This window comes from Sciurus vulgaris (genome assembly GCF_902686455.1).
Source record: "Sciurus vulgaris genome assembly, chromosome: 11".
Taxonomy (NCBI): Eukaryota; Metazoa; Chordata; class Mammalia; order Rodentia; family Sciuridae; genus Sciurus; species Sciurus vulgaris.
The window spans coordinates 7,084,184-7,107,525 of record NC_136472.1 but is presented as its reverse complement, the minus strand read 5'-3'; the positions used below and the strand labels follow the sequence as shown (position 1 = coordinate 7,107,525).

The window sequence follows — 23,342 nt, the reverse complement described above, 5'->3', positions numbered from 1 at the left end:
ACATGGAATCTTCCCTTTTTATTCTTAAAAGAATAGCCTTTTAGGTCCCATTCTGCACTCAAGGTTGTCCCAAAGTCCTCTTTCTTGAGGTTGGTGGTTGAAGGAAAGAAAATGGGTGTGTAGTCACAAATATCCCTTTGACACCCTCAGGTTGGCTGTGACAGGATCATGTACCTAGATCCAAAGGGCAGCCTCGGAGCCAGGTATGTTGGTGCACACCTGTAATCTCAGTGACTCCGGGGGCTGAGACAGAAGGATTACAAGTTTGAGGCCAGTTTGAGCAATTTAGCAAGACCCTGTCTCAAAAAATAGAAAATGGACTGGGGATGAAGCTCAGTAGTAAGGTGCTCCCAAGTTTAGTCCCCAGGACCAGAAAATTTAAAATAAAGGGCATCATCACAGTCACACACCTTCCCTAGGGAACTTTCCTCTTCCCCAGCCTGTGTGGAAGCTGTTGGGGACAGGTCAGGGACTAGTATGCCATGAACACCCAGAAGATAGGCCTGCAGGGTGGTAGGGATGTATTTCCTGCCTGGTCCCCCTGGGGGCCAGTGGGTCTGTACTCTCCCTCCCTTCCTCAGAGTCCAGCCCTCTCCTCGCTTGCTCAGGAACTGCCTATCATCCTCAACCATGGTGGAGGGATGAGAGGGCAGTGATACAGCCAGGGTTACTGTCCCCATGGCAGGTGAGGGGACAGAGATTCAGGATTCTCCATGGCCAGTTTGGATGGGTAGGGGAGGACCTGTGACCCTCGATCCAGGGATTCTCCTAACCTCCCACCAACATCCTCACAAACATCTCTGTGGTGGCACTGTTCCCTAGGGTCTCCCCACTGACCAGAAGGTGCTGTTTGCACCCAGTTCTGCAGTGACTTGAGATAGGAAGCAGGGAAGCAGATCTGCCAGAGCCTGGATTTGGTCCCTCTTTGTCTCTTTGTAGTTGTGGGGTCCTGGACAAGTTATCTACGTGTGACTTGATTTGTGTCAAGGTGGGCAAAGGTTGATTCCCTAATAGGTTACGCAGTGCTTAGAACAAACCCTAAACAAGCTCAGTCACAGCTGGTCCTCTTTGGGGTATGTATACAATAGGCACTCAGTAGTGGCTGAAAACAGGGCCACAGTTGTCATCCTTACTACCCTCCAAAAGGACAAAAACAACTGATCTGCCTGTGGCACCCATGGGGAGTTTTAGAGGCAGCCCTGCCTGCTCTGCCTCTGGGCTGGGGGTGCTGCGCAGGACCAAGCATGGAGGGCAGGGAAAAGCCAGTTTTATTGAGGAAATTTCCCAAGACCTGGGGCTTAAGTCTCCCCTGCCAAGAATTAGGACCCCCTAAGCTTCTCCCCCAGATCATAAGACCACCTGCTTCCCCACCTGTAGTCTCCTACGAGGAGGAGACCCTTATTTGGCAAGAGATGAATATGTAAGCAGCTATCCACCAGTGGGGATCAGATTGCTGAAGGGAATGGGCCACTGCAGGTGATGTCTCTGCTGTCCCACTGAAGACAGGACCTCCAGGGCCAGACCTTCCTGCCCTCAGGCACTGGCTGGCCTGGGCCTGCCCTGGCAGCACAGCTTCTTTTGAAGGCGTCGGGTGGAGATGGCCAGGCTGCCAGTCTGGGGCAAGATCACTCGATCTCCAGGATGAGGTCATCGCCTTCTAGTGTCATGTCCTTGGTCACATGGACCTTGCAGACAGTACCCTCCATGGGCGAAGTCACCACAGTCTCCATCTTCATGGCACTGAGCACACACAGGGGCTGGCCCTTGACTACCTTGGCTCCTGCTGCCACCTTGATGTCTATCACCTTCCCAGGCATGGGTGCTCCGATCTGGCCTTTCACATCCTTCAGAGCCTTGGGGTGGAAGTGCATCTCCTACAGACAGGGCAGAAGGGCCATGAAACACTGGGCCCAGCCCACCTACCACCTGGCTGGTTCTGGGGGAGACTCACCTTCATGGCCTGTGTGTCCTTGACCAGGATGGACCGCAGCTGCCCATTGAGCTCAAAGAAGACCTGCCTCTGGCCAGCCCGGTTCAGGTCACTCACAGCCAGGGCTTTGATGTGCAGTGTTTTGCCTCGCTCCAACTCCACCTACAGGGAGGGTGTGGGGGCCCAGAGCTGGGGCAGAGGGCAATCAGAAGAGCAGGCCCCTGACCCCACCACACGCGAGTCCTTTGCCCTGGGTACTGGCTGCTCACGTAACATGTAAAGGCCTATCTCTTGTTCTCTCAAGGGTCTTTTCTGCTCCCAAAGCTCTTGAGACTGGTGAGAACCCAGCCAGTCTGGAGCTCTAGGGCAGGGGTGCTGGGACAGTGTGGACAAGCCACTGACCTCAAACTCCTCTGCGATCCTGGGGCCCTGCAGGAAGAGGCGGGTATTGAGGCTGTCCAGGGGGCCAAAGGTAGCAGTGAAATCCTTGAATTGGGCAAAGACATCAGGGTACATGGCTGCTGAGAGCACATCCTCTGGAGTAATCTCCTCGCCATGCCGCTCTACCAACTCCTTCTCCAGTGCCTGCATGTCCATGGGAGGGAGGGAGGCCCCAGGCCGCCCCTCTACCCTTGGCAGGTCCTTCAGCACCTGGGGAGTAAAGCAGAGGGTGAGACCTGATTCCTGCAGATTCGGCTCCCTCCCTCACGTCATGCTGGGCCTTCCCTACCTTAGAGCGAAAGGGCTCAGGGAACCCTCCATGAGGGACACCAATGTAGCCCTGCAGGAACTCCACCACAGAGCGGGGAAAGGACAGCTCTTCTGCCTGAGCTTCGGCCTCAGCTCGACTCAGCCCATTCTGCACCATAAACTGGGCCAGGTCCCCCACAATCTTGGAGGAGGGCGTCACCTGAGGAGAAGGGTCTCTAAGTCAGGACGGCAGGCATCTTATTGGACCCAGGGAGGATGATGCAGGGCTTTGTGTCAGGTGAGAGCACTGGGCCTGGCTCACCTTGATAAGGTCACCCAGCATCTGGTTGGCCTCCACATAGGCCTTCTTGACCTCCTTAAACTTGGATCCAAGTCCCATGCTGTGGGCCTGGAAGTGCAGGTTGGTGTACTGACCCCCTGGGATCTCATTTTCATACACATCCGAGTTGCCAGACTTCATGGTGGCTGTGCAGTCAAAGGCTGCGTACAGTCCCCGAGCCCCTTCCCAGTACTCGCTGTAGTCAAACACACGCTCCAGAGGCACCTCTGCAGGGAGGCCAAAGTCAGGAAGGCCCGGCACGGGCGAGGCTCCCGGGTTCCTCCCAGCGCTGTGGGGCCCTGAGGTTCTAGGTGTGCCAGACTGCACTGGGGCTGGTGGCAGCTGTAGCTTTGTGAGGGGCATTGCCATGGGCTACCCTCTTCCTACCTGTGTCCAGGGGAGTCCCTCTGGTACAAGCAACCAAGGCACCCATGCTGGGCTGTGAGGTCATCCCAGACATGGAGTCAGCTGCCACATCCACCACATCAGCCCCGGCCTGGGCACAGGCCAGCATGGCTGCCACACCTGCCCCTGATGTGTCATGGGTGTGGATGTGCAGTGGGAGGTCAGGGAAGCGGTCCCGGAGGGAGCCAACCAGCATTGTGCAAGCCGCTGGCTTCAGCAGTCCTGCCATGTCCTGGAGGCAGTGGGGAAGAGAGAGACAGTAAGGAGGGACCTGATATGGGGACCATGACAAGAGTGGTACAGAGGGAGAGATGGGCAAGTGGCCTGGGCACCTTGATGCATAGGATGTGGGTGCCGGCTCGCACCAGCTCTTCAGCCAAGCCCATGTAGTACTGCAGCGAGTATTTAGTGCGGCTGGGGTCAGCCACGTCGCCCGTGTAGGAGATGGCGGCCTCCACCACACCCCCAGCACTGCCTGCCGCCTCCATGCCAAGGAGCATGTTGGGCAGGTAGTTGAGGGAGTCAAAGATCCGGAAGACATCCATGCCATTCTCTTTGGCCACCTCGCAGAACCTGAGTGGGTGAGAAACCAGCAGTCCCGTCCACTGCTCCCTGCACTTCCTTCTCTAGTTCCTGGCTCCCCTACAGCCCCTAGGAAATGAAGTCTGGCCTGGCAGGGGAATAGGAGCGACAGACAGGACCTTTCCCAGGGCAGCCTGGGCAGGCAGGGATACTGCAGAGGCATCTGTACTGGCAGAGCTGGCTCCTGTCATAGCCAAAGGCCTGCCCCGGGTGGAAGATCAGCTGGGATTCTTTGTTTTGCAGGAGTGGGACTGGAAGAGGGCCCTGGACAAGGAGGCCTGCGGCCTGAGTTTCAACCCCAGCTCTAGAAGTCCTTTGGGTTCTGCCGTAACAATTCTGCACTCCATGACACTTCAAGCAGCAGCCCCTGCAGGGCACAGCTACACAAACTTGGTTTTGAGCCCACTGTGGGGAGCACAGGCCATTGACCTGTGGCCTGGTGTCCCAAGGCCCCCACTGAGCAGTGTCTGCCCGCCCTGTCCAGGCTCACTTGAAGACCACATTGTCAGGATAGTTGGTGTAGCCCACAGCATTGGCCCCCCGCAGCAGCATCTGGAATGGGATGTTGGGGATCAGCTCCCGCAGCTCCTGCAGTCGGCGCCAGGGGCACTCATACAGGAAGCGCATGGCAACATCAAATGTGGCCCCTGCAGAGGGATGGAAAGAGCCTAGGTCAGCTCCACACCCTGCAGCTCTGCAGACCGAGCCTCCAGCCCCGCGCCCTCATGTCCCCAGTTGATGCCCACCAGCTTTTCCCCTGCTAATGTTCAGGGCACTCAGGTGTACTTGTCCCTTCTCTCCATGCCTGCCTTCTTGTCCCTCAGGCCTTCCTCTCCTGCTTCTCTGTGCTGTGATTAACCAACAGGCCAGCTCTCCAGCCTGCTGTACCTGCAGCATGCTTAGCCCAGTGCCTGGATCTTGGCGCCAAAGTCTTAAACCCAGCAAGAGACTTGGCTGAAGCTGGTTCTGGTCAGTGTTTATAGAACACTTTCTTCAGTCTTTGTTCTCTCTCTCTCTCTCTCTCTCTCTCTCTCTCCCTCCCTCCCTCCCTCCCTCCCTCGGTAGTAGGTATTGAACCCAGGGGTGCTTTATCATTTACCTACATCCCCAATCCTTTTAATTTTATTTCATATGAGACAGGGTCTCACTAAGTTGCCCAGGCTGCCTGGAACTTGCAACCCTCCTGCCTCAGCCTCCTGAGTCACTGGGATTACACGCGTGCACTACTGCAGCTGGTTTCTTTGGATTTTCTCAATATTCCTAGAGGGTTTGCACCTTTAGGACTGGCCACACAAGAGGCCTGATTTCTGCCAGCACTGCCCACCCAAGTCCTCTTTTCCTACCTCCCCAGTTCTCCATGCTGAAGAGTTTGTTGAAGCTGTGGGCAACGTAGGGTGCGATCTTTTTGAGATCATGAGTGCGCACACGAGTGGCCAGCAGTGACTGGTGGGCATCCCTGAACGTCGTGTCCATCAGCAGCAGTCCCGGGTGGTTCCGCACAGCTCGAGCAAAGCCCTCAGGCCCTTCTCGCAGAAGGATGTCTCTGAAACCAGCTGGGGGTGGGCCTAGGGCATACAAAGACAGTAATGCCCATCCTGCAGGTGGCGATCTCTGCATTCCCCATGAGTTGGCAGAATGGATTTCACCTACCTATGGGCACTGCAGGGACAACGGGGTCCGTGGAGCTGGGGCTGGCTTTAACAGGGATTGGGGTGGTGGGGCCATTCACCATGACGTGTCCTGGGGGAGAGAGCAAGTAGTAGGTCAGGGAAGGCTGGGCAGAGGTGGAGCTGGGCCATGTGAGTAGGTGGGCTCGGGGATAGGGGCATTCCTCCAGGACACCCGGTTCTCCAGCTGCCCCTGTCCTCTCCAAAGCCAGGGACTCCTGGGTCCAGGCAGTGGAGACCTATTGAGGACCATGTGGATGGAAAAGAGGATCCCTAAGATCAGGAGCAAGGAAGGTGCAGGATCAGAACAAGGGCAGGGCTGAGGGGCAGGGGCCAGAGGCAGGCAGTGGGGGAGGGCGGTGGGGCGGACCGAGGTAGTGCAGCAGCTTCTGGGCCCGGTTCTGCACAGGCCGCAGCTGGAATAACTCGGGGTTCTCATCGATGAACTGGGTGTCCACGGTGCCTGCCAGGAACTGCTGGTTGTTGAGCACATTCTGCAGGAAGGGGATGTTGGTCTGTAGGACAGAGGCGGGTAGGAGGGTGTCACCAGGCAGCACGGACAGGGAAGGAGGGAGAAGAGGCTGCAGGTGCCATCCTGGAGCGCACATCAGGCCCTCCCCACCTCACCCCCATTCTGGGGGACTGCCCAAGCCACCAGGGCTGAACCCACACCTCCGTCCTTGTTCACCCAGAGCACGTGCGGAATGCCTCCCCCTCCTGCCTCTTTGGGGTCTGGCAACCTGCACTCCCTCCCTCCTCATGGTCTGGAACTGGCTCAGCCTTTTCTCCAGCAGCTCCGAACAGAGCACCTCCCGCTCACCCCACCAGCCTCGCTCTTGAAAGAGGCCCCTACCTCCAACACACCCACGCTCTTGACACTCTTTAGCCTTCGTGGCTAAATCTAGCGGGCAGCCTCCCACCCTCCTCTTGCCAACAGCTCCCACCTTGATGCTCTCTCTGGACTGCAGGGATGTCTTATTCTTCCAGTCTCTTCTGCCTGCTCAGCCCTACCCACTCTGCGTGGTCTTGTCATGGCCCTGAGGATCTAGTGCCAGTCTCTGTCTCCAGAGTCAACACTCAAAGGTGGGACTGTCTCCTGGCATCTGCTTATACATGCCTCATGGAACTCAGCAGTCTAAACCCCGGTTGCTTCCTGCTGGGTGTCTTGCCATCTACTTGCTATGCACCCCGTCACCCCCTTCCCTCACATGTCAACTGATCAAGTTCAATGACTGTCCTGTGTCTACCTCTGGACTCCATGACCTCATGTCCAGCTCAGGCCACACCTTCCACTGGGTCTCCTCATCATGGCCACCTCAGCCACACCAACCAAGCCTCCTGCTCTCACACTCCACAGCTTTGCACCTGCCAGGAAAGTTCTTCCTGGATATCCACACTGGAAGGCCACTTTGTCCTTCCCTCCCAGAAGCAGAGCAGAGTGATCTCCTTCTAGCAAGTTCCTTTGTGATCAGCTATTGAAAAGCCCATCCTTGGACCGTTTCAGTTTTTGTGTGCCTCTCTCACCCCCTGGGAATTCCTGGGAGACAGGGAGGCTTATCTGAGGTCATAGATCTGTGTGCCAGGTGCTGCTCTAAACAGCTGGGACAGGGTGAGTCACATGGGGATCAGGAGAGCCTGTGAGGCTACATGCCTGGGACTCCAAGAGCATGGCCACATGGCTACATGAAGGAGGCATCTCCATGTCTCACCCATTCAAGATTTCTGTTGCAACCTTCAACAAGAGCTTGAGGCCAAGCATAAACCCTTTTGAGAGAGTTAACCTGTTGCCCAAGGGCCCCTAGCACCGGACAGCCTGGACAGAAAGGCCCCTCCTCCACCAACCTCCCCCAGGCAGTCACTGGTCATTGCAGAGTAGGGCCAGCCCTCAGTGCCTGGTCCCTGTCTGGCCTGATGGGTCCACCTGTCTGCCCACAAGCCACAAACATAGTCCCTTCCTGAAAGAGGGGCATTTCAACTGGCCAAGACATGGCCCCTGAGAAGGGAAACGACCCAAATAAGGGTAAGAAGGATAATCAGAGGCCTCCTCTGTCCTCGGCCCCTGCCTCTCTCTTGAAGTGAAACATTCCACTTTGTACTTATGGGACTGTGGTCATTCCCTCTGTACTGGAAGTTCCATGGGGACAGGAACCAGGCCCATCTGGCTCCCAGCACAGGGTGGCAAATGGCAGATGGCAGATGCTAGTAAAAATACACGTTTAGAGTAAATGGAAACACTTTTGATGGGGAGAAGAGAAACAAAGAACTGATGCCACCATGCACCCGAGCTGACCTGGCTAGAATCCAAACCTTCATTTACAAATACAACTGTGAACTGTGGCTTCTGATGGTTAAGCCACTCACGCTGCAGGTTTTCCTTCCTCTCACCCCTACCAAGTGTATAAGTACCTACAACTAATACCCCTCAGTCTACATGAGAAAATCGTTTCAGTGGTTAAGTGATTGCCCAAGGCCACACAGCTGTGCCAGGCAGGATTAGAATTCCAGTCTCTGGTTTCCCAGAGTTCCTACTACCAGCTTCCCCCTCCCCACCATGGAAGGCAGGGATCGGTTCTGTAGGGAGAAGGGTGCACCTAGGCAGTCTGAGGAGGTGACTACCCATGCTTCCCAACTGGTCACATCAGTCGTGGTGGCGGGCACAAACTAGGACCAGGTGCTTGACCTGGTTCTGAGCACTCAGCCGGCCCTTCCAAATCCCAGCTTCCTGCGGCCACCGTGCACCTGAGCTCGTCCCAGGGAGCCGAGGAGGAGGGCGGGGCTGCGGCGCGGCTAGGACCACTGACGCACAGCTTCAAACAGCGTGCCACCGCCGGCCTGCTGGGAAACGGCACCGCGTAGACCAATCCGGCCGGAGGCGGAGGCCGGTTGGCTCCGGAGCGCCGGGCAAAGCGGACGGGCGGGGAAACTGGAGGGAGGGGCAGGCGGCGGGGCGGGGCGCGGCGCCTGCCCGAGGCCGAGCCCTCGCGGCCCCACCCCGCAGCAGCCCTGCCGGGGGTGCCGCCCCAGCCCCCCAGGGCCCCGTGCCTGTTGGGGACCCTCCACGTGACTCGGTGATGCAGAACGGTTATGACCTTCAGCGTGTGTCTGTGAACGCGAGGGTCTCAGCAACAGCGCGCGTTTGCGCCCGGCCCTGCCCGTGGGTGCGGGGACGTGTGGGTGTGTGGGCATATGTGGGCGTGTTGGGGAGGGTGCCCAGCGACATGTGACAAAGACCCGTTTCTGGGAGACGGTGAAGGGGCCCGCGAGCTGGCGCTTTGTCTGGCTGGCTGCAGAGTGAGGTTCGCGCCGCGGCGGCGGGCGCCCGAGCGGTGCAGGATGCCGGGGCGCCAGGGTGGCCGGGGGCGCGCGCGCCAGTGCCAGGGTGAGTGCGCTGCGGCAGCGCCTGGGGGCAGCGCGGCGGGCCCGCGCCGGCTTGGGCCTCGGGCGTGACTGGGCTCCACCCGTGGGTGCTGCAGTGGCTGCGTGTCCCGGTGACCTCCGGAGCCGGCCCGGGCCGGGTGGATCCCCGCGCGCCCCTCCCCGTCCTCTCTCCACGTGCGTGTCCACGGCGCGCGCACCCGCCGGCGCGCGCCCGCCTGCTTGTCGCCGCCGCCGCCGCCGCGGACCGTGCCGGGAAAAGGTGCCGGGAACCGAGTGAGCCGGGGCCGTGGGCCCGAGCGCCATGGGCCGGAGGGCGCGCGGCAGGCGGCCCAGGCCTCGCCCCTGCGGGAGAGCGGCCTGGAGTCGGCCGGGGCCGGCTGGGCCCGGGGGGAAGCCGGCCCGCGCCCCCTGAGCGACTGACACCAGGTGAGGGGGCCGCGGGACGCAGCGCTGGGCCGGGCCAGGGAGGGACCACGGGCCACGCCAGGGATTTACTGGGCGCCTTTCCTGGCGCGGAAAGGGATGGTGCGGAGGGAGGAGGGGGCTGTCGATTCCAGGGGAGGCCAGGAAAAGGAAGTTCCAGGACCCTCCCTGCTCTCGGCCCACTGGCGCTTCCTGCCTCATGCCTCACCTTGTCCCCAGCGCCAGGACTCCCCCTAAGAGCTTGGGAAATGTGACCTTTACTCTGGGGGGCCTGGCCCTGCAGCCCCCGCCTGCCTTCCTCCCTGGGGACCCCCTTGAGCTTCTAACCCAATCTTCCCCAGGCCAGACTCTGGAAGCTGGCTCTTGGGATTGTGCCCTGGGCACAAGTGGGCACTTGCACCAGCCCCACCTGTGCCTGGGCTGCGGCCCTTCCCTACAGGGCACTCACCATGGCCCCACCACTGCTGCTGCTGCTGCTGGCCAGTGGAGCGGCTGCCTGCCCGCTGCCCTGCGTCTGCCAGAACCTGTCCGAGTCCCTCAGTACCCTTTGTGCCCACCGAGGGCTGCTATTTGTGCCACCCAACGTGGACCGGCGCACAGTGGAGCTGCGGCTAGCCGACAACTTCATCCAGGCCCTGGGACCTCCTGATTTTCGCAACATGACTGGGCTGGTGGACCTGACACTGTCTCGGAACGCCATCACCCGCATTGGAGCCCGCGCCTTTGGGGACCTGGAGAGCCTGCGATCCCTACACCTGGACGGCAACAGGCTGGTGGAGCTGGGCAGTGGCAGCCTGCGGGGGCCTGTCAACCTGCAGCACCTCATCCTCAGTGGCAACCAGCTGGGCCGCATTGCGCCAGGCGCCTTCGATGACTTCCTCGACAGCCTGGAGGACCTGGACCTGTCCTACAACAACCTCCGGCAGGTGCCCTGGGCCGGCATTGGCGCCATGCCCGCCTTGCACACTCTCAACCTGGACCACAACCTCATCGACGCGCTGCCCCCGGGCGCCTTCGCCCAGCTGGGTCAGCTCTCCCGCCTCGACCTCACCTCCAACCGCCTGGCCACGCTGGCGCCCGACCCACTCTTCTCCAGGGGCCGCGACGCGGAGGCCTCGCCCGCCCCCCTGGTGCTGAGCTTCAGCGGGAACCCGCTGCACTGCAACTGTGAGCTGCTGTGGCTGCGGCGGCTGGCGCGGCCCGACGACCTGGAGACCTGCGCCTCCCCGCCCGGCCTGGCTGGCCGCTACTTCTGGGCAGTGCCCGAGGGCGAGTTCTCCTGCGAGCCGCCCCTCATCGCCCGCCACACACAGCGCCTCTGGGTGCTGGAGGGCCAGCGGGCCACACTGCGGTGCCGGGCCCTTGGTGACCCTGCACCCACCATGCACTGGGTTGGCCCTGACGACCGGCTGGTTGGCAACTCTTCCCGAGCCTGGGCCTTCCCCAACGGAACCCTGGAGATTGGGGTGACGGGCGCCGGGGATGCAGGAGGCTACACCTGTATTGCCACCAACCCTGCTGGCGAGGCCACTGCCCGAGTGGAGCTCCGGGTGCTGGCCCTGCCCCACGGTGGGAATGCCAGTGCCGAGGGGGGCCGCCCCGGGCCCTCGGACATTGCTGCCTCTGCTCGAACTGCTGCTGAGGGCGAGGGGACTCTGGAATCTGAGCCAGCTGTGCAAGTGACAGAGGTGACTGCCACATCGGGGCTGGTGAGCTGGGGCCCTGGAAGGCCAGCTGACCCTGTGTGGATGTTCCAAATCCAGTACAACAGCAGTGAGGACGAGACCCTCATCTATCGGTGAGGATGCTCCCTTCCTTGTCCTCAGCCCCTGCTGCGCTCCCGCTGACCCTGCGCCTGAGTCCTGCTCGCTCTGCGGAGGCCTCGGCCTGCTCAGCCTGATCCTGGGCCTTTACACCCTGTCCTCACCTCAGCTCCTGAGCCCTTGGAGGAGCCCAGCTGCCTAGGGTGCGGGGCTCGGGTATGGCTGCTTGTGTGACGGCTGCCTGCTGCTGGTGCCTTGGTTGGTTGGCAGTGGCTGGGTGTCTGTTGAAATGTGTGGCCCATGCCATACACGCACATTAATTTTGCTCCTGCTAGTGCTCCTCCTCCACCTATCGTTCTCTGATTGCCTGGGCCCTGTGTCAGTCCAGTCACACCCAGTCTGTCCCTTGGCACTGCCTCCTGTCCTGCATGTGCCCCTGTCTTTGCTTCTTCGCCATCTTGAGTGCACACACGAGGCCTGCGTGCTTCAGGCTCTGGGGAGCTCCTCAGGCTGAAATAGGGGTTTTAGGAGCTGCGAGGTCTTGGCCACGGTGAGGTGGGGGTTAGGCTGCACCCAACCCTGGGGCTCTGACCACCTGTCCTTGCTTGCAGGATCGTCCCAGCCTCCAGCCACCACTTCCTGCTGAAGCACCTGGTGCCAGGTGCTGACTACGACCTCTGCCTACTGGCCCTGTCACCTGCCACTGGACCCTCTGACCTCACGGCCACTAGGCTACTGGGCTGTGCCCACTTCTCCACACTGCCAGCCACACCCCTGTGCCACGCCCTGCAGGCCCATGTGCTGGGCGGGACCCTGACTGTGGCCGTGGGGGGTGTGCTGGTGGCTGCCTTACTGGTCTTCACTGTGGCCTTGCTGGTTCGGGGCCGGGGAGCTGGGAATGGCCGCCTTCCCCTCAAGCTCAGCCACGTCCAGTCCCAGACCAATGGAGGTCCCAGCCCCACACCCAAGAGCCACCCACCAAGGAGCCCCCCGCCCCGCCCCCAGCGCAGCTGCTCCCTGGACCTGGGAGATACCGGCGGGTGCTACGGGTACGCCAGGCGCCTGGGAGGGGCCTGGGCCCGCAGGAGCCACTCTGTGCACGGGGGGCTGCTTGGGGCCGGGTGCCGGGGTGCTGGGGGCAGTGCAGAGCGGCTGGAGGAGAGTGTGGTGTGATCGCAGGGCGGCTCCCCTCGTGCCCTGAGGAACGGGCAGCACGGCCGGGGGGCCCAGGGCAGCCGCCACCTGGCCTGGTGAGCAACACTGCTAGGGGACCCTCCCTGGTTTTTATCCTTGGTACCTCAGGCTTCCCATGTACTTGGAAGGACAGGGAGCCCTTCCCCTGGTTCTGGCCTCCAGACTAGGGTCAAGGGACAGGTCCTTCTGATAGGTGCTCAGAGCCACCAAGGCGGGGGTTGCAGCCACCAAGTGGGCGTCTTGTTTCTATTTATAATAAAATTGTTGGGGACAACTCAGTGCTGGTCTCTGGTCCCATCCTGAGAGGGAGGGTGGAAGGAGGGGATGAGGGGCTGGTAGAGGCAGAGACCAGCACAGATGTCCAGACTGGGGCTGCCAGGCCAAGCGGAGGCAGCCTGCAGCCTGAGCCCCCACCCCCCATTTGTCCTCTGGGTGGTCCAGTGCTGGGTCTTCTGACCTGGACAGGCCTGGTCTGCAGGAGCCTGGAGCTTGGGCAAGCTGCCTGAGCCCCCGGGCATCCTGGGCTCATCCGTCTGTGTGGACATCCCTTCCTAGCAGGCGTGCGTGGGACAGTCCCCAGTGCACGGGCACCTTCCCAGCAGTGCTCAGCATGCTTGCAGCGTGGCAGCCGGACTGTGGGTAGTAGCCAAAGGGTGGGTGGAGGGCACAGCCCTTCTGGGCGGAAGGATCTGGTTGGTGACATTCTCCTGGGCACAACTCAGTAAGAAATCCCCATGGTCCCTCTGGGGACAGCCAGGCCTGCCATCTCCTGGGCATCTTCTGGACTTGTTAAGTGCCACTCCCAAGGGCAGCTATCAGCCAGAGACCCTCAGAAAGGTCCCGCCAGTTCCCAGGCTCAGATGAGATGGCACCTCCCAGCCACTCCTCTGAGGCCCCCATGGCTGTGCCTGGCACGTTCCAGGAAGGATGGCCGGGACATGCCTGCTGGTGGGGCTGGAGGTGGGGATGTGCTGGAGGGAGCACACACTCCAGGACCCCTGGCCAGGCCACTGATGTGGCACAGCGTCGGCAGCACTGGCTGGGGCATCGGCATCCGAGCATGAGCCCTCTCTGGGGTGCCGCTCTTGGCCTGAGAGCCCAACGGGTGCTTTATGAAGAGACAGAAGGCAGTGCTGGCATCCCAGTGCCCATGATGGCCTGGCCGGCACTAGGCCAGCCCAGGGGCAGCATGGGCACACTGGTGTTCCCAACGGGCAGCCGGGGAGGCTGGCATTCCAGGGTTCCTGGGTGAAGGCCAAATGTGTGTATCCATCCTCCCAGCCCCAGGACATGGGCCTGAGGTGACCAAGAGAAATTATTTAACCCATTGCGTCCCAGCATGCATATGCAGGGTATCTGTTACAAAATCAGTCAACGGACATGCCATTTATGGTAACTGTTGTTCAATTTCAATTTTTACAGGTGTTCTAAATATGGGACACTGGGACATAATGGGTTAAATGGAAATGAGGTGGGGCAAGGAGGCAGTGGGGGCACTGGGCCAAGAGGAGGGCAGGGAGGGACAAAAGCACAGGCCAGAAGGCTCAGAATGTGGCAGGGGCTGTGGCCATGACTGGGCTGGTCATATCTGGGAAGGACACAGGCACCCAGGAACCAGAAACCCACCTTGCTGCTGCCCTGTGGCCATGGGCCCCATAGTCCCTTTCTCCACCCTGAGGAGAGAAGGTTCCTGACACTTAGGGGTAGAGGACAGAGTAAAGTCCTTTGGCCCAGGGGACCTGGGTGCTGATGATGAGGGGCCGGAGGAACAGGGGCACACCCACGGCCAGTCATGGTCACCAGCAGCAGCACAGGGAGAGCCTGGCCCCCACTTCCACTGGGGTCGCAGGATGCAGTGCCACTTGGCCCCTCCCACACTGGTCAGCATGGACACTGGCCAGGAAAGCCCAGCCCTGTCAGAGCCCACGCAGCTCCCTGTGGAAGCGGGCAGACCCCAGCGTCTGGGCAACACTTTCCCTCAGGCGGTCCAGGTGGCCAGCCCAGCCGGCAGTCACCCGAGGGAGGCCTCCCACCCTCCCGCCTCTGCCATTCTTTCCAAAGGTCTCTGCCCACTGGGGCTACTGCCAGGACATGCCATGGGGCCCTGTGGACAGGGCAGGACTGCAGGGCCTGAGAGGACAGCACTGCTACTAGCCTGACCCACCAGCTGAGCCTCAGCAGCATATGGGGTCCACAGGAGCCCCAAGGAGCATGAGGGGCCAGCACAGCCGGGGACAGGGCCCTGTGACTGCGGACCATCTTTGAGGGCCCCCAAAGAGAAGAAAGGGATTCCCATGGGGGCTGAAGGCCCAGCCCTGTCCCCCATGCTGAGGGCAGCACCCACAGATCCATGGACAGGTGCTGACTTCAAAGGACAGGACCGTGTTCCTTGGCTGTGAATTCATCCCTAGCTACAGGTACTGGTAACAAACAGCCCAACAAGGAGGGACAGGCATTTCAGATCCTTGCTGGCAGGCAACAACCATGGTCAGAGGCAGGTCACGTGCCCTGCCTGGCCACCAGCCCTACTGCAGCCACACTCCTTGGATGTCCCTGAAGCACCCACCATTCTGCCCAAGAGCAGAGGGCTGGGGGCCGGTAGAGGCCTCCTCTCCCCCACACAGGGCTGGGCCCTCACCCAGGGGCTTATTTTCTTGAAATTAAGAATTTTCTGGGAAGCTTGTTCAAAACACAAGCTTTGGGGCCTCTACTGAAACCTGTGGGGTTAGAATTTCCAGAAGTGGGCCTGGTGGCACTGAGCACACACCAGGTGGCTTTGACTTGTCAGGGCAAGAGGTGGTGTGGAAGGAGCTCCAGAAGGGTCTGCCCGATGGGAGCCTGGGCCTGAGCACAGCCAGGAGAGTCACCCTGTCACCACAGGCCCCCACCAAGCCAAAGCCAGTTAGCAGGGACTCGGGCGACCATGGGACCCTCGGTGGGACGGGCGCAGGCAGGAAGGAGCGACAGGCTCTTACCTTCACACCTCGAACTCGGAACTCAGCCAGGGCTCTGCTCATCTTGGTGGCGGCTGTGGGGTGGTCTTTGCCGTGCGCGATGACTTTGACCAGCAGGGAATCATAGTGGGGGGAGATGACAGCCCCTTGGAAGGCAGAGGCGTTGTCCAGGCGGATGCCCATGCCCTCTCCACTGCGGAACACCTGTGGGAGGGGCAGAGGTCAGCAGGGGGGCAGAAGCTGCAGGCGCCTGAGCTGAGGCTGCACTCCGCGGGAAACCTCAGCTCTGACCTGTCCGCTTCAACCCCGGGGCGCACGCCTCCTGAGTCCCATAGTCACTGCTGCCTCCACCTCGGAGGAGCTGCGTGCACCGCCCAGCCAGAGCGCCCGATCCCACCCACCCCCCAGCCTGCCGCCTGCCTGACCATGTGTGGAGCGCCCACCCAGCAAGACCAGCAGACATACAACTCCCTGACTGTATGGGCCCCGGACAAAAAAGGAGATGCCCAGGCTGGTGACAGGGTCGCTGAGCGGCAGTGAGCCAGGAGAGGAGGGAAGGCAGACAGGCGGCGGGGGCTCTGGCTCTGCCTTGCATGCTGCGAGGTGGGCTGGTCTCCACGTGTTCCCTTCCTTCCCACGGGAGGATGGGGGACGAGCGGGCAGAGAGGACAAGGACCAGGGGACAGAGACACCGAGAATGAAGGAAACGCAACCAGAAGGGGCAAGACAGGCGCAGGCCCAGCTCCATGGCCCAGCCCAGGCAGCAAACTGGCAGGACAGAGCAGGACCAGTGAGGGAGGGTGAGGGGCCAGGGACAGGCTTGGGGGCAGTGGCTGCTGACACAGGTGTACACGGGAGGCCAGGCCTGGGGTGCGTGTGAGGGAAGGAGGGGAGGCCTGGGGGTTGCGCTGGGGACACCACAGCACTACCCTCTGACTCTGAGGGGCACGGGCCTGAGCTCGATGAAAAGGAACTTAATAAAATATTTAGGGGCAGATGTTCCACCGGGCGCAGGAACCGCCAGCTAAAAATACTCTGCGGTGAGTGAGCTCTGAGCAGCCGGCCCAGCAGCGAGGTGAAGAGAGGTGGCTGAAGGTGGGTCCCCAGGCTGCCCCTTTGCAGTTGAGGGCAAAGGAGGTCTGGGGCTCCCAGTCGTTTCTGAAGCTTTGCGGGCAGACGCCTCCCTGCACAGGCCACAGGTCCGTGCTGCTCTCGGGATCCTGAGGACAACAGCCCTATCCCAGGCTTCCTCACCCACCTGTCCCGAAGCCCAGCAGCTGGCTCATGCTTGTCCTTGCCAGCCTCACCCAGTCCAGGCCCACCGCCCTGGGCTCTGGAGCAGACCCCGTGTCCCCAGGGCACAGGCCAATAAATGGGCAGAAGTTGACCGGCAGGGCCAGTGCACAAGATCTAGTGGACCAGGGAGCAGGTCAAGGTCAGACACTGGGGAGGGAGGGAGATGGCTTTTAGGGACCAGCTGGCTGGGCTGCAGCGCCATGAGGAAAGAGAGAAGATAGAGGAAACCACACCCCAGACTCTGCCTTCTCGCCCTCGAGGCCGCCACCATCTGTGGACTCCCTCATGCGCTCTGGGAGGCCCCTGGGCTTAGCTCACCCCACAGTCATGAGGGTTCCCAATCATTTGTCCCCACTCCCACCTGCAAGTCCTGCCTTGCCAGCCACTGCCTGACCCCAGCGTGAAGGCAGGACAGAGGCCAGCAGCTCTGTAACAGTGCGGAGGGCCTGGGCTTTGAGATCAGGGGCCCTTGCACAGGGCAGGCTCCTCCCCAGCAAGCCCCCACTGCCCCTAGGACAGCGCTGCTCCCCTGAGCTCAAGGCCAACGTCAGACCAGCCTGTGCAGGCACTGAGAGCAGTAAGCTCTTCAACAGGCTGAAACGAGCACCCACTCTGGAAACGTCGCCTACCTCAATGCGGCCAGTGTCGGGCTGGAAGCTGCGTGCAGGGTCCTCGGTCGTGACCCGGCACTGTATGGCACAGCCATTGATGCGGATGTTCTCCTGCCGCAGGCCCAGGTCAGGCAGGCTCCTGCCCTCGGCCACATGGATCTGGGCGTGGACTAGGTCCACACTGCAGGTAGGGAACATGAGAGAAGGGAGCATGAGGCAGGGCAGGGACGGGGACCGCAGCAAGGGGTGTCCCTGCCTGACACTCTTCCCAGCCTGAGCGGGCGGCTGCTCCAGCCTGGCTTCAGGGTCTGGTGCTGTGACGCAGTCTCAACTAGACAGTGGCAGCCGGAGGGGCCTCGGGAACACAGGGTCCACCTCGCCCTCCTGGGTCCACCCAGCCTGCCCTCTACCTGCCCCTCCCCCATGTCTCCCACCTCCTGCCCCCAGAGCCTGCCCTGTGGTGCTCAGGGAGCAGCCTCGGCTTAGCACGTCCCTGGGTCAGCACCTCAGGATGCCCCATTCCTGGAGCCGAAGGTGCTACTTGGGTAGGTGGGTGGGGACAGTCTTCAAAGTGGAAACCAGGGCAGTTGAGGTGCAAAGGGTGGGCACTGCCTTCCCAGGCCTGCGCCCCCACTGGGCTTGTGCTCAAGGCCCTTCCAGGAGATTTCAGAGGACAGAGCTCTCTGCATTTGCACGGCTTTATGAGCTCAGGCTGAGTACGTGCTCCTAAGGACAGTAGCAAATCCAAGTGAAACAGCTGTTTAAAAAACACTCAAGGTTTCAAATTTACTGTCACTGAGGCTTGTGCTAAGGACAGCCTGGAAACTACGCGGCAGACTTTGCTTGTGTAGTTTGCTTGCTACACCACTTCAGAGCAGCGACAAAGACCCTGTGAGCTTTAACTGACACGGAGCAGGCCTGTGCTCTTCCCACGCTGGATCTCCACATCCCCATGGCAGGAGCTCGAGGGTCAGAGAGGCTGCAGCTACCCAGGCTCCACACAGCCCAAGACCAGCAGAGCCGCAACTCCAGTCTGTCTGGCCCCAAACCCTTGCTCCACAGTAAATGAAGCCTTTCATCCTCGACAGAGCTCCAGGCAGGTTCAGGACTGACAGTGCTCAGCAGCAGGACAAGGAAAGACCTGCAGGCCAGGAAACAGCCAGAGCACAAACCTTGCCTCTAACCCTGGCCTCGAGGAATCTGGGGGCCTCTCTGGGCAAAGGTGTCCCCTTCTCAGGCACAGTTGAGGTTGGAGTCAGTAATGTTCCAGGGTGAGGTGGACTGGCCCAAAGCCAAGGTTTAAGACTTAGTAGCTCAAAATATGCATCTCGAAACAATGAAGGCCATTTTAACTTGTTTATAGGACAGCAGATATCCCAAGCTGTGGGAGAGCAGAGACACAACTACCTAGAAAGCTAGGGGGCCATGCAGCTTATTCTGATCAGGTGATCCCGCTGAAGGCAGATCTCAACTCCCCAGGGACACAGCACAGCTCTGGGTACAGTGCCACAGACACACCCCGACCACTGGAGCCAGACGCACCCTCATGGCCTACAGGACAGCAGGACAGAGTGACTGTGGGCCAGCCCCTCTGCCTTGGTTTCCTCACCTGAAAAGCAGGCCCCTTTCTCACAAGGTGGCCACGAGGGCTCCCTGAGGCGTCCAGCATAGCCCTGCCATGAGCATCCTGACTTTGAGGGGAAGGACCCTAACTCGCTTGTATTTGCTTCTTGGAATTTGTTTTGCAATGACAATGTAACACTTTTATAAGAACTTCACATTCAGCCCCTGCATCCCTCTGCCATCAGCCACAGTGGAAAGTGAGCGAGTGCCCGAGAGCCCAGCGTGGCCCCAGCAGAGTCCCCCAGGGCAGAGTCCCTTGCTGCTTCCCCGCCTGGCTCACTCTGTGATCTCCTCAGTGACCGTGTGCTCCACCTGCAGGCGGGAATTGACCTCGATGAAGTAGTGCTTGCCCTGTCGGTCCACCAGGAACTCCACGGTGCCCGCGTTCTCGTAGCCCACCTGCAGGGACAGCGGTGGATGGGTGGGCAGGACGGGGAAGGGTGACCCTGGGGCAGTGTGGGGCTCGCTCAGGGACAGAAGGTCCCAAAAGACAGATGGCCCCCAGGTTCCAGGACACTCCCAGGCCTCTACCAGGCCCCAGAGCTGGCCTGGGGCACGTCCCAGACAGGCTGCCCTTGCTCTCACTGCTGTCACCTCAACTGGTGGCCCTGCTCCTGTCCTTCACACCTGGACACCTGGACCTCCCAGAACCCATTTCTCAATGTCCTCAGCCTTGTCACTTGAGAATTGTCACTCAAGAGGCACCAGCAGATGATGCGTCTGCCTCAGACTCGTTTTTCTTCTGGTCCCACTAGGACCACCAGACTCCGTGGCCCCCAGCCTGCTATGAAATGGTCGGTGGTGTAAACCAACCAACCAGGGCCGCGCTGGGGTGATGAGCCCCCCGGGCAACTGAGCCCTCCTGCGAGGGCTGTGACCCTGATGACCACGGCCGGAGCCTTGCAGCGCAGTGTGGCTCCGCCTCCACTTGGGGGCAGGTGACAGTGATGCTGCCTGGGCCCAGGCTGCCTGGGAGTCTAGGGTGGCACCGCTCTGCAGAGCTGTGGGGGCAGGAAGCTGGGACAGTGAGCATACCTGGGGCTGGGGCCCCAGAGACAGGAGGACAGGACCCCTGACACAGCCACAGGCCCACCTAAGGAGGCCACCACCAGGGCAGACAGCGGGCCACTTCCTGTCTCCTCCCACCAGGACCCCACTCCCTTAGTGCACTGGGGGAATAGAGTTTGGCAGAGGGACCTCCATGAGGAAATGACGGTGACAGCTGCGGAGCAGAGGACAGTGAGGGCCGCGAGCGAGGAGGAAGTTTACAGAACCCGTGGACCCACTCCCTTGGTGAGTGGGCGCCACAGAGAGGAGGGTCCACGGTGGGAGCCGAGGAGAGAGGGCTGGCTCTCTCCCCTTCTTTGGGCCAGGCACCCTCACTGTCCTCCCTGCCCTCCCTCAGCAGGTCTCCTGGCCTCCCTGCACCCCTGCAGGCTGTCCACAGGGGAACCCAAGGGCCCTGAGGCCTGCGGGCCGAGGTGCTGATGGCCTTAAAGACAGCTCCTCCCTCCCCACATCTCAGGGAGCACCCACGCTCACCTGCTTGGCGAGCTTGACAGAGTCACTGGTAAGCCGTGACCGAAGCTGGGGGTCCAGGTGGGCAGCGGGGGCGATCTCCACCACCTTCTGGTGCCGCCGCTGGATGGAGCAGTCGCGCTCGTACAGGTGCAGGATGTTCCCATACTGGTCCCCTGAGGGGCAGAAAACTGGGTTCAGCGTTTCTGGAATCTAAACGCCTCGGGACTGCCCTTCCAGGGCCCCCAAGACCGTGGCTGGAGAGGGCCCACCATAGTTGGGGGGAGGCGGCCAGAAGGGAAGCCCAGCCCCCAGAGTCCCTGTGCTGAGGGTGGCCCCCTGCAAGGGCTGCTGGGAGCACCCCGCAGACCAGACCTGTCTGGAAGGCTGGCTGCCCACCAGGAAGACCTGGGCTCCTTGGCTCCCACCGTGCTGCCCACTGAGGCTGCTGGGGCTGAGGCCTGGGGCTCCCCACTCACCCAAGATCTGCACTTCGATGTGGCGCGGCTTCTCGATGAACTTCTCCACGAACAGTGCGCCGTTCCCGAAGGCTGCCAGAGCCTCGGAGTAGGCCCGGGTGTAATTCTCTTCCAGCTCCTGGGAGGGCGGGCGAGGCCAGCAGGCGTTGGTTTTCCCCTAGGCCCCCATTCCGTGTCGCCTTCTGCACTGAGCCCCACCTGCCTCCAGAGCCTTCATTGCCTACCACCTGCCCCAGCCTCTGGGCTCCCAGCCTCCGCCTCGCTCACCTCGTAGCTGTGCACGACCCTCATGCCACGGCCTCCACCCCCGTAGGCGGCCTTGAAGATGATGGGGAAGCCATAGGTGTTGGAGAACTCGTGGGCCTCATGCAGGGAAGTGATGGGGGCATCCGTGCCCGGGACCACGGGGACACCTGTTGAGGGACCAGCCTCTGTAAGGGGCTGCAATCCCTGTGGCAAACACATGCTCCTGCAACCCCTCCCTGCCAGCCCCTGGTGAGGAGCTGAGTGTCACCTGCTGCGATGGCAATGGCGCGGGCCTCCACCTTATCTCCCATCTTGCGGACCACTTCTGGGCTGGGCCCAATGAACCGGACCCCAGCATCCTGGCAGGCTTGGGCGAAGTCCGCCCGCTCGGAGAGGAACCCGTAACCAGGGTGCACTGCGTCCACGTTGTTCTCCTGTGGTGGGGCAGCAAGGCAGGGTCTCTCGGTGCCGCAGGCCTTGGCCCAGCTCCCCGCCTCCGCCTCCCCCACCTGGCTGCACCGCCCCAGCACTCCCACTGCTGCTCACCTTGGCCACCTTGATGATGTCGGGGATGTGCAGGTAGGCCTGCACGGGGGCCAGGCCGCGGCCAATGAGGTAGGCTTCGTCAGCTTTCTGTCGGTGCATCTGGCCCGTGTCCTGCTCGGAGTAGACAGCCACCGTGCGGATGCCCAGCTCCGTGCAGGCCCGGAACACCCGGATGGCGATCTCACCTTGAGGCAACGAGGTGAGAACTTAGGCTTCTGGGTCCTGGGACAGGCAGAGGCGGGGCGGGCGGGCTGAGGAGGACACCGAGGCTGGCGGCTCGGGCTCACCTCTGTTGGCCACCATGACTTTCTTAATGGGCTTGTACTCCAGGCGCCGCACGTTTGGGGAGGCAGCAGGGGCGGTAGAGGTCCGCCGGACACCCAGGAGCCTTAGGCCCCCACGAACTGTCCGGAACTTCAGCATCTGGGGAGGGCAGAGTCCAGTTAGAGAGGCTGCAGCACTGAAGCTCCCCAGAGAGTGTGGGGTCCCTAGGCCCATGCAGCCCCACAGGGAGGCCCACGCCATCCTCTCCTCCTTTTGTGACAAGCGGTAGGCAGGAGCAGATGGAAACCCCTGGAAGCAGCTCCTAACGCTCTGACCCTCATAGCCAGGCTCAAAACCAGACTGTTTCAAGCTCATAAAGCAATTTCTGTGACTGGCTGGTGACTGGCTGTGACTGGCCTTGACCCTCCCTCAGGGTCCCGCCTCTCAGGAAGGAGGGAGCAAGGGGCTTGTCCAGGGCTCCAATTCTCAGGAGGAAGTCTGAGCTTGGTTAAATGCAGGTTTCTCAGAACGGTAGCAGAAATTTTCCTTTCTACTGAGGGCGACTAAACACGTCATTAATAAAAATCACCAAGGGCAGGTGACATACGTCAATCACAGAAAGACAAATGCCACAGGAGTCTACTACAGGCAGCCCCTTGAGTGGTCACGCCTGCCAAAACAAATAGAATGGTGGGTTCTGGGGCTGGAGTGGGGACGGGGACTTGGTGTTTAATGGGGACACAGTTTCAGATTTGCAAAATGCAAACCGTTCTGTGGGTGGATGGTGATGACAGTCACATCACGTGAGTGTACCGAAAGCCACCAAATGGTACACTTAGGAAAGGTTACGGTGGCAAACACCATGTCACATGTTTTGTACCACAACAGAAACTTTTTTAATCAGCTGAGAACAACTGACATCAAAAAATGTAGAGGCTCGGAGGTCAACTCCTCGGTTTTATAAAGGAAGCTGAAAGAACAGCCGTACAGTGGAGACCGAACGGCATGTGCACGCCCCCCACGGCCTTCACCTGCCCTTGTGATTCATCTCTCAGCAAAAGTTTAAAAGGCTTGACTGGGCCATTTCACTTTAAGTAAGGAACTTAAACACAAATTCAATAAGTAAAACGAATAGTGCAAAAACCCTGGTGTCAGGGGATGGCCACCAATGCAGAGAGGGAGGGGACATAAAGACATAACAGAAAGGAAAGGTAAGGCATTAGGAAAGAAGTGTGTGAAGAGGAGACCTTCAGACCGAAGGCCAGGACAGCCCACGGACCGCCAGGCACAGTTCAAGGCCACAGGGCAACGAAGGAGGCCGCCCCGCACAGATGGATGGTGACTGCCATTTGCCGAGACCATGAGGGGACAAATATGATGCCTTTCAGAAAGACAGTGGCAGGAGCTGGAGGGTGGGAGCCGGGCTGCGAGGT

General features: G+C 60.7%; 2 protein-coding genes across 3 annotated transcripts; one reads left to right on the top strand and one right to left on the bottom strand.

The window, feature by feature from the left end:
- Nucleotides 1–1,251: 1,251 nt before the first annotated feature.
- Nucleotides 1,252–22,068, bottom strand: PC (pyruvate carboxylase; the record flags this gene model as incomplete). Its single annotated transcript, XM_079105366.1, has 20 exons — nt 1,252–1,874; nt 1,952–2,092; nt 2,333–2,581; nt 2,661–2,840; nt 2,943–3,187; nt 3,348–3,597; nt 3,698–3,938; nt 4,438–4,594; nt 5,291–5,512; nt 5,598–5,687; nt 5,985–6,129; nt 15,348–15,530; nt 17,252–17,414; nt 19,137–19,255; nt 20,399–20,550; nt 20,854–20,971; nt 21,121–21,266; nt 21,368–21,533; nt 21,646–21,830; nt 21,933–22,068. 20 exons carry the CDS (start codon nt 22,066–22,068, stop codon nt 1,626–1,628), a joined length of 3,537 nt encoding a protein of 1,178 aa, XP_078961492.1. The 3' UTR covers nt 1,252–1,625.
- LRFN4 (leucine rich repeat and fibronectin type III domain containing 4) lies at nt 6,138–12,650 on the top strand. Of its 2 annotated transcripts, XM_079105368.1 has the most exons (3): nt 6,138–9,418; nt 9,855–11,213; nt 11,790–12,650. In XM_079105368.1, the coding sequence occupies exons 2-3, from the start codon at nt 9,865–9,867 to the stop codon at nt 12,349–12,351; spliced, it is 1,911 nt and encodes a 636-aa protein (XP_078961494.1). In that variant the 5' UTR covers nt 6,138–9,418; nt 9,855–9,864; the 3' UTR covers nt 12,352–12,650. The 2 variants fall into 2 exon arrangements, with proteins under 2 accessions (XP_078961494.1, XP_078961493.1); XM_079105367.1 differs by having other exon boundaries at nt 6,138–11,213.
- Nucleotides 22,069–23,342: the final 1,274 nt, after the last annotated feature.

Coding starts and splice junctions, on each gene's coding strand:
- LRFN4 (XM_079105368.1), top strand. CDS start 9,865: ATGGCCCCACCACTGCTGCTGCTGCTGCTGGCCAGTGGAGCGGCTGCC. Junction 11,214..11,789: donor GACGAGACCCTCATCTATCG/GTGAGGATGCTC, acceptor CCTTGCTTGCAG/GATCGTCCCAGCCTCCAGCC.